Source organism: Primulina tabacum, chromosome 11 (genome assembly GCF_025594145.1).
Source record: "Primulina tabacum isolate GXHZ01 chromosome 11, ASM2559414v2, whole genome shotgun sequence".
Taxonomy (NCBI): domain Eukaryota; kingdom Viridiplantae; phylum Streptophyta; class Magnoliopsida; order Lamiales; family Gesneriaceae; genus Primulina; species Primulina tabacum.
The window spans coordinates 6,741,613-6,751,638 of NC_134560.1; the positions used below are offsets into that span (position 1 = coordinate 6,741,613).

A 10,026-nucleotide genomic window follows, 5' to 3' on the forward strand; every position below is an offset into this window, starting at 1 on the left:
CTGACATGTGTCACGCCAACACTTTCATTGTAAAATGACCAAGACTTCAAAAAAATAAATAATACACAGCTAAAACTAGAATTCGATATCATATATTAAAAAAATCGCAAAGAAACAAATACTTACAAAATATAAAAATTAACTTAATGCTTTCCATATGGCTGCGAAAACAACTACAGTTATTAGTGTTATTAATTAAACAAAGAACTCAAGCCAGACCAACAATTCTGTAGGCCAAACCATGTGCACTAACATTATAAGATATTTTCTTCCACATATAAACTGAGTGATATTATATTAGAAAAAACATTTGTAAAATATATTGGTAGCCATATATATGTAGAAATTTTTAGGTTGCGCTTGGATTGTTGGATGATTTGGAGGGAAATATTTAATTTGATAAATGATCTAAAGGATGGATTTCAAAAAGAAAGAAAAACAGAAGAATCGATTCTTGTTATAAATAACTCTATCGACAAAAATTGTTGGTTTATGCTCGTTCAAGGGAAGCTGGCAATATCGGTTCGGAGATTTTTTGGAGTTTCCTAGTATTAGATATTAACACAAAACAAATATCCAAGTTCAACTACTTTACTTGATTCCTATTCGTTTTCATCTTCATCAAAATCATCAAGAAATCTGGGCAACAACGCCTGCAGCCGAGGTGAGTTCATTGTGTCATCCTCGGGTTGATGTACTGTTTGCACTTTACCGACAAAAGGGTTTCGCAGAAATGATTCGAGGGTGTTAGGACTGTACTTAAGCACGAGATTTCCAGATGCGTCCATCTTGAGTAAAAACACGGGTGGCAGTGGATCCCCGAGAACTCTAATGTAACCCAAACTGAAACATGGCAAAGATTAATGAAAAGCTAGAGCATGATGGTATGATTAATATTGCCAGTAAAAGAAAGGACTGTAAGATCCCTTGAGCCTAATTGCACTCAACATTTAAGAATTTATGGGATTTTCTCTAAAGCCAGGGCTTCGGGAAGTGTCTCAAATCTCAACGATAAGTTTATACTTTAATACATCATTTACGTGGGGATGTTAGTAGAGTATTAGGTAACAAAGGTCACTAATTAACCATTCAATAACAACTCATTGAAATGTGATGCGGATTGCGTTGGCAAGAATCAAGCCAATTTTGTTAAAAGTTTTTAACTCAAATTTTATTTTTATATTTTAGCAGTTAATGTTTTATTAGGACAAAAAAGAAGGTTTATTGTTACTAATTGTCATCTCTATGGCATACCAAAACGGCTAAGAAATAATGTATATTTAGAGGAGGAAGAAAAGGACAAGTCGACATGACTCACCGTATATAGAATAATCCATCAGTTTCTTGCCTCTTAGTCGGACCAAATAGCTCGATCAGCAGATAACCACCCACGCATACAGCAGGTTGTGGGAACTCAAATACTTGAATGCAAGATTCCTTCTCACAGATGAAAATCATAAGAAAAGGATGGTTGAAGAGGAAAACAAAGGGAAAGTAGCATACGCAGCCATATAATACCTGTGTCATAGCAAACTTGGGTGAAGTATACGTCCATATATAATCGTCCGCATTAAACTGAAATGGCTGAAGACAATTGCCAAATTCCAATTGTGCTATGGACCTAGGATGGCCCATGCGGAATCGCACAGAGTTGGCTGAATACACGGGACTTCCAGGTTCCCATGACACTGAATGACAGCACGCAAGAAAGAAATGATTAGCATCATCTATGTTTCATTTGTCAAAACATATTTGTTTCGTTCCAGCTCAATCAATACAGGAAACAGTGGCGGTAACGGTGCCGGCAGGGGCATCACCCCACTCCTTATTTTCAATATAGTAAATAGTTAATGTGTTTTTTGTATTATACATAAACAAAAATTTGATATAACAATAAACAAAAATATGATATAACCCCCTAAAGTTTTATAGTTTTAGTTTCGTTCTACCCACGTTAAATGACTGTGCCACTAATAGGAAGTGATGAGAAAAAAATAAGCAGCCTTACAGAACTTACCTTTAAATGGTCGTATGCCAATCTCACTAACAACACAAACATCGGCATTTAACTTGAATAAAATAGACTCAGGCATGTTAGGATCACTCTGTCCTTTACTTGACCAGTAGGAATGACCCCAGTCATATCTGTCAGTGGGTGACAGAACATTAACAATATTTTGCACCGTTGTAGTATCTGTGCTAGAAGCACCAACTACATATGATACACATTCCTTTCGAGCAATCACAGGTTTGGCCAGAGCCTGAAGGAGAGTAGAATATATGTTGTGCTCCGTCTCAAGAATCTCCCAGTTGATGGGATTCATCGGTATTACATACATGCATATATTCCGTCCTCTCTTTTCTTCAACCACATGGTCAACATAGTAAAATGAAGGAACCTTTTTGAGCCATAGATTTTTGCAAATGCTATTTGCAATCACTGCCATAGATAACAATAATCACATTGGTATCCCATTTTGTACAGTTCAATTACCTTTTTTAGAGTACAAAAAGGAAAAGAACTGAATCTTACATAGAATAAATAAAAGTACAAACCAAACAATTCAACGACATAAAACCAACCAGGACGGTCACGAAGATTACTGTACTGAAATAGAACAGAGTGTGATGAAATGATTTGCTTGAGTAAATGCTATCACAAGTCATGTTGTTGGAATGTATCTCACATGATTTAATTTAGATGTAACCAACAATAGGATAAGCATGTGCCACACTACTCCAGATTAATATATATAACAGCCGATGTTGGATATCACACGCATGATAAGTTCAAACAGGAAGCTTGTTGCACAGTTTTGATTGATGATTGATCAGTAACAATTTCAACGTAAATGGAGTGATCAGTAACAATTTCAACGTAAATGGAGTGATATTCTGGGTAATTGAAGCTGTGTTTAATCCAAAGGTAAGGACATCTTACGATGTATATATACCCAGGATAGAGAGACAGAACGGTCAATGTTCTGGACTGAGTATTGAGCAGGAGAAAACTAATGCATCGTAAATATATCGGATATTTAAGAGCGCTGCCATCAAGAAACTCGTTAATATCTTCGAGTTGAAAAATCTTAAAACTCGAGAACCGTATAAAGCTATTAAGTGCAACAAAAGAGATGAAGAAAATTCTTAATTTTTTGGACTTTACAGACAACAAAAAACACATGGAGAAAGAAAAAAAATCTGAAATCCAAAAATAGGCATGTTCTAACCAGGAAATGTCCTACACGTATTTTATATCCGTTGTATACAGAGTAACTAATTAAAGCATTCATGAAAAAATAATACAAAAGTAGTATGTACAATAGCAAAAAAACAAAACAAAAGCATAGAAAAACTTCAAATTGATGGCCCACAAGATTGTTGACAGATGAGAAGAGTAGATGAGATAACGAAAAACCAAATCTAGTGAAAACCAGCGTCATGCGACACGATTAATGATCATATTCCTGAAAAGGAAAGAATCGTTTCGGTACAATAAATGTAGCTAACCAAAATGTTGCCAAGAGCGTGAGACTGAAGTAGCACGAATGATGTCGGATGGATCATCCAAGAATTTCAGGATACTCAAAACCACATCAGTCTCCAAGCACTCCACAAAATTTATCCGGCTCTCCATCTAGAGTTATACACTCTGCCAGGCTAATAAAGTTCAGAATCATCATTCTATTCGAAAACTATAGATTTATATTACAACGCCAATATAGCAATCAAATAAAATTAGATGTTATTCAAAGATGGCTGATAAAAAAATAGGAGGAATGGCATGAAATGGGCTCCGATCTTATAATTTACACAATGCATTAGCATAAACTTCTGCTAAAAATTCTGAAAGCGTGAAAGAAAACAGAACTTTCAATAATCCCCAGAAAAACTTCGAAACTTTCAAATCTTTACTCTTGTATTAAAAATCTTTATTCTTATGCCCATATCAAGAATCAATAACAATTAATCCAGTCAACATTAAGCAAACAAGGAACTAGAATTTCAATGCATCGATTAAAAGTAACATTTTTTCCGTAAAGTTTCAACCTTCTGCACAAAACTTTAGCACTCCAAAATTAAACTCGCAGAATTTACGAAATAAAACAGGAGAAAAAGCTAGGAGCATATTCTTGAATTATTTTCTTCTAACATGGGCTAAATTAGACAACAATTTTACAACTCCAGTTTAGAATACGTACGAAGCGAGCTCTAAAACTGGGAAACGTCGGGGGAAAAAATGAGAAAGAAAACTTACTGTCGTCTCAGGTTAGAAGGGCCCTGCAGGAGAAATGAGTGTGAATGTTAGAAAACGGTATGAAGAGGTGGCTGAGTTCGGTCCGGTTTTCTGTCGTTTGATTCTGTTCAATTCGTTTTCTTTTCTTTCCTTTTCTACTTTGTTTTCATTTTTTGCAACATATATTTAGTTTTTTTGCTTTTTGAAAACAATAAAAAAAACACATTTATTTGTGTAATATAAACAAGAAAATAGTAAGTCTTTTGCGAGACGATATCACGAATCTTTATCTGTGTCATGAATTAACTATATCGAAATTCACAATAAAAAGTAATACTCTTAGCATAAAAAGTAATATTTTTTAATGGATGACCCAAATAAGATATCTGTCTCACAAAACACGACCTGTGGACCGTCTTACATAAGTTTTTGTCACATGAAAAATACACCTTTACGAGAATCTCAACGGCCCATATCCTCGAAAATTTCATTAGATTTGCACTCGAAGTTATTATTAATTATTAGAAGAAATCAATAATAATTAATTTTATCTTTAAAATCTTGATGATTTGATTTGATTAAGCTAATAGGATTGATTAACAAACATAATCTTAAGATCAAGAAAACTCGTAGATCAATTTTGTGAGATATATTTCCAATCAAACTTGATTCATAAAAAAATATAATTTTTATATTTAAATTATTATTTTTCACTACAAATATAAATTAATCGACAAAACATACTCATCTTCGATCAGCCATGTGATATAGAAAAACTAAGGTTAGCTGTTTTGTGAAAAATATGATATTTCACAAAAACCCAAAATTGAATAATGGGTTTCGATAATTAAAAACAGCACTCTTTGGGGAATTTGGATAGCGCATTATATTTTTTTCAGAAATTGTGGTTAAACTTCACTTTGTCACAAAATCGTTTATTAGTACAAATTTCTCAAATGATTTGCATCTCTATTAGTTAAATTCCTCCGAAGTGAATATATCTGTAATCAACTATTTTCAAGACAGCCGTAATAGAACCTCGTAAAACCGCGCTTGAACACCATATACAGGCTCTAATTCACAAGAAAAGTAGCAAAAAAAATGTAAAAATCATAAAAGTTAGGGTGAAGCTTGCCAAAGTCTGATCGATTCTTGATTCGAGGGACGTAAAACGGGAAAATACCAATTAACTGGATTACAAAATAAGACCGTTTATATCATCTTCATCTTCTTCCCAATGGAAGGGATTATTCGGGCCTTGTTGAATCCCACGTAGTAGATTCTCCAGTAGACCTATTCGCTCCCACAGCATCTCTTCTTCAAAGCGTCGCATATTAGGGATTTCGTCGCTTGGTGAGGCTTGCAGAACCGAGCTAAGATTTTCTGGGTAATGCTTCAATAAGAACTTCCTGTCTGGTTCAACAAGCTCTATGTCGAATGCAGGAAAAAGGGGGCGGCCCAGAACTCGTACATAACATATGCTGCAAACATGCAAATGATTTGAGAGTGAGCTGCATAAATAAGGTGTAGGTTGGTTACAAAAGAATTAACTTAGGAAAGGCATCAACACTATATTAAGAGCGACTTTTTTACAAAACAGAAACAAATTCATTTTTGGATATAATAATATCGACAATATAGTGTTACTCGTATTTCAAAAAAAAAAAATGAAATACAAGGCCTAAAAGCGACAATTTCCAACTTCTCGATTTCCATTTTTCTAATTAATAGCTAATAACTCGACCGAACATCGCTTTTTCTTAAAATAACTTTCTAAAATTAGATTATTTTAAACAACTAATCAATCTAAACAAATTCAAAACAGATGTGCTTGTCTCGTACTATACTGATAAACTTACCATATATAGAATAATCCATCCATTTCTTGTGTTTGAACCCTACCCAATAGCTCGATCTGTAAATATCCACCAATACAAAGAACAGGTTCTGGTAACTTAAATGGTTGCAAGCTATTTTCCTGTTCAGGTAGAAGTGAAACAGGTCATGAATCTTGATGGAACCACTTTTTACTGAAGTGAGAAGGAACGGTCATAGATAAGACGAACAATTTGGAGGCTGGTCTTTGGATTAGCCACGAAAATCATGATTTTACCCATAAAGGACATTAAAGATGTAAACGAAGACTTAAAAAATCGAACATGTGAAAAACTTCAACCTGCATCATTGGAAACCGTGGAGAAGTGTAACTCCACAAAAACTTGTCGTCAGCATATTTGTGGGAGGCATCCCTTTCAATCTCATTTGGGTTTTTAGAATAACCGATGCGAAATCTAACAAATTTCGCAGAGTATATAGGTTTTCCAGCCTGGAAAAAAGCTGAAGATCCAACAAAATATTGTACATGCAATTGAATTAGAAATATCAAACAAGTTAAAATTGAACAAAGAAACAAATACGAGAAAGTTAAGCTTAATTACCTTCAAAAGGTTGGATATCAATTTCAGTAATAACCCAAATACCGTCCCGCAGTTTATATATTAATGACTCCGGGACAGCAGGATTACTTTGTCCTTTACTTGACCAGTATGATGCTCGCCGGATAAATCTGTCCCTCGGATTCAAAGTATTAACAACACTTTCATCGGGATAATTATCAGTGCTGGACGCGCTAATAGCATTTGATATGCAATCTTTAGGAGAAACATTTGATTTTGTGAGAGCCTGGTGTAGAGAAGCATAAGCCTGGTGATCACGTTCAAGAATCTTCCATTCCATGGCATCATTCATCTCTTCCTCAACCGAATCTATTGATTCTCCACTCTCTTTAATGATACCAACAATGTTGGCGAGTTGTGGGAAATATTTCAAGCATAATTTTTTCGCAAGTCCATTTGTAACTACTGGAAAAACAAGAGTCATTGTGAAAAATGAGGATGCCACATGCTAAACAAGTTATTGAAATGGTAATAACTCAAAGAAAAAAATTAATTAACATTACTAAAAGATTTATACATAATTCCTCATTAAAAATGAGTGATTCTTTTATTTGTATTCTCACAAGATGAATCGTAGGCTGCAGAGTCCAAATATTTGTGTTGACTTCTTGTAAAACAATATGGCTTCTTCACGCTTTCAATTTCACCCCATTCATTTTATTACTTGGAGACCTTAAACCGTTAATGGTTCCTTGGATCCATGGCCACTAAAGCGGAAGAATGGTGTTTGTAGTCAGAGATACCACCTAGAGAAGTAGGTGGTGGTTTTATTCAAAACAAGAGACAATGATTTGGTTCTCAGACATTTGATTATCGTATACGGAAGTATGATTCATGATCGAACCATGTAAATCATGTCCAATGATCATTTCTCTCTTCCCTATTCATACAATCCAGCATTTAACATTTGTACAATCCAGCATTTAACATTTGTACAATCCAGCATTTAACATTTGTCATGATATGAAACATTAATATCAGCTGTGAAAATGAGACAGAAAGATATCTCATTTAAAGACATAATGCTCATTCGTAAACATGCATGTGTGTTTTGTAACCGTATGGGTGCATTCGGTACGCCAACAAAACAATCAGTGAGACATCGTGCATCCTACTCATATTATAAGCAAGGACTGTAACCACAAGAAAAGAAACACATACAAAGCCAACCATTATAACAGAAATTCAGATTATTAACTTGTACTGCTCACCGAACTGGCGCCAAAAGTGTGAGGTAGCACTTGCACGAACTATATCCACAGGATCATCCAAGAAGCTCATGATATGTAAGGACATGTCGGTCTCAAGGCATTGCAAGAAATCAATTTTAATCTCCACCTTTTCAAGATCCATCACTTTACTGAAATTTTGAAAAGCTGAATCATCATCTCAGCTTAACATTTTCATATGTTAGAAAATTGACAAAACCAGAGTAATAGAGAGAGTGAGAACAGTCCATCCAAAGTATAATAAATCTGTTTAATCCCATTTTTTCTTCAAATGTAAATCATACGTGAATAATCAGCGAAGCATTGCAAATTGTAGACTAATCTTCCCGCCACCCAAAAAGAAAAAAAGCCCCAAGTATATGGTTACTCTGGCTCCAATAAAAACCAATCAAGCTAGAGTCATCACGCCAGGGCTTCAATGATTGAACAAAATTTCCAAAGAAATCAAGAAATTTTCCATTTCGCCTACAAAGCTTCAATCTTTTCGCATAAAAAGAAGCGAAATCCAATGATGAACTGATCAAGAGTCAGAGTAACACAATTTTAATTTTTTTTTAAAAATCGATCGAATTCGTCGAATCGCCCAACAAGAACAAAGACCCACCGAATCCAATGAAGCCAAACACGAATTAAAAGATTCATACACATACAGCAACCCCGATACAACTATTCAAAATTCATTCCAATAATCACAACGCCGGTCGACACCCAGATAAACCCCGAAAAACGCATAAAAGGTAAGGGAAAAACACCTTCTCTAGATAACTCGTGGGCTTAAGTACAAAATCATACGCTTATCGACGGAGAGAAAAGGGGATTGAGTAAAGATGGAACTCGAGCGTTTTGGGTCCAATAAATTATTGCATTAGGTTTACAAGTTCAATCGGGACATTTGAAGGCAAAGATCATGATTCTCTTTCACTTGGTTGGAGGCCAGATTCCATGTTATCTAATTATGCATATCTATTTTCATAATATAATTTAAATTACTATATTTGCTCAATCGGTCAATCCAATAAATCATATTGACAAAACTTGTTTCTTATAAATCGTATTTTGTGATCCGAATCATTTATTTGAGTAATCAATGAAAAAATATTCACTTTTATGCTAAGAGTATTAGTTTTTATTGTGAATATCGGTAGTGTTGACACGTCTCACAAGAGACCTACCCAATCATATTATACAAACTTTATACAACAGATTCCATCGAAAAAATTTTAATGAAGAAACTAAACTCATTATATTTTGATTATACGTTTACTTATTCGACCAATTTAGACGACGATGAGATAAATCATTTGTAATTAATATATATATTTAAATTTCTTTCCTGTTATTGAATAAACAAATATGTTTTCCAGTCCCGACTTTCCCCTTCCCGGCTTCACATATGTTATTTATTCTCCCACGTCATCATGGAAGTTTAATCACATTTCGACCATTTAGAATAAATAATGTAGAAAAATATTATCGCATTGAATTAGGGATGTCATCGAACTGGATCGAGCTGGTTCAGATTGTGGGAATAATAGAAACAAAACAATCATGTAAAATATTGGATTTGATATATCGGATCATTGAACCGAATTATAACATATTGAGATCAATATTTTAATATTTTTTCGATTCTACAATAAATCGTTTACGAGATTAGCAATCTGAATATTGCAATGCTCAAAAGGGATGTTAACAAATTAAGTCGAGGCAAGAGATATCATTTTGTCCTTAAGATAATTTTCTATACACTTGATACTTACGGGATATATGACAATCGCCTCCCAAAATATAATGACTTCTAATTTGTGAGAGTAAATTTACAAATCACGAACTCCATAATCATGAAATGATATAAACTCTCTCTTATCTAGAAGAAAGAAGAATAAGACTCTCAATATGAATACAAATGTTTTTACAGCGTACTCTTCCAAAAATTAGATTCAAATGATCTAAGTATCTATCTTTAATGTTATTATTCTGAAGGGAGGTGCTTTTTTCCATTCATATGAGTGTCTCTTAGTCCATAAGACATTATTAAAATGAATAAATTTCTGAAAAACTCGAAGCTTAACATTCATATTCGTGAACCAATGCGCCTAGCGCT

At 34.2% G+C, this 10,026-nt stretch overlaps 2 protein-coding genes across 10 annotated transcripts; both read right to left on the reverse strand.

Moving 5' to 3' along the window:
* Positions 1-433: 433 nt before the first annotated feature.
* LOC142519421 (F-box protein At4g00755-like) lies at positions 434-4,394 on the reverse strand. Of its 5 annotated transcripts, none has more exons than XM_075622431.1 (6): positions 4,259-4,394; positions 3,511-3,652; positions 2,018-2,440; positions 1,519-1,688; positions 1,319-1,437; positions 434-843 (listed from the first exon to the last, which is right to left on the reverse strand). In XM_075622431.1, exons 2-6 carry the CDS (start codon positions 3,635-3,637, stop codon positions 603-605), a joined length of 1,080 nt encoding a protein of 359 aa, XP_075478546.1. In that variant the 5' UTR covers positions 3,638-3,652; positions 4,259-4,394; the 3' UTR covers positions 434-602. The 5 variants fall into 5 exon arrangements, with proteins under 5 accessions (XP_075478546.1, XP_075478545.1, XP_075478548.1 ...); XM_075622430.1 differs by having other exon boundaries at positions 3,511-3,660; XM_075622433.1 differs by having other exon boundaries at positions 4,203-4,388.
* Positions 4,395-5,245: 851 nt separating this feature from the next.
* Positions 5,246-8,897, reverse strand: LOC142518664 (F-box protein At4g00755-like). 5 transcript variants are annotated; one of them, XM_075621458.1, is made up of 6 exons: positions 8,527-8,579; positions 7,905-8,053; positions 6,676-7,098; positions 6,414-6,574; positions 6,097-6,215; positions 5,246-5,718 (listed from the first exon to the last, which is right to left on the reverse strand). In XM_075621458.1, the coding sequence occupies exons 1-6, from the start codon at positions 8,568-8,570 to the stop codon at positions 5,433-5,435; spliced, it is 1,182 nt and encodes a 393-aa protein (XP_075477573.1). In that variant the 5' UTR covers positions 8,571-8,579; the 3' UTR covers positions 5,246-5,432. The 5 variants fall into 5 exon arrangements, with proteins under 5 accessions (XP_075477573.1, XP_075477575.1, XP_075477576.1 ...); XM_075621460.1 differs by lacking the exon at positions 8,527-8,579 and adding an exon at positions 8,675-8,868 and having other exon boundaries at positions 5,248-5,718; positions 7,905-8,069; XM_075621461.1 differs by lacking the exon at positions 8,527-8,579 and adding an exon at positions 8,715-8,865 and having other exon boundaries at positions 5,248-5,718.
* Positions 8,898-10,026: the final 1,129 nt, after the last annotated feature.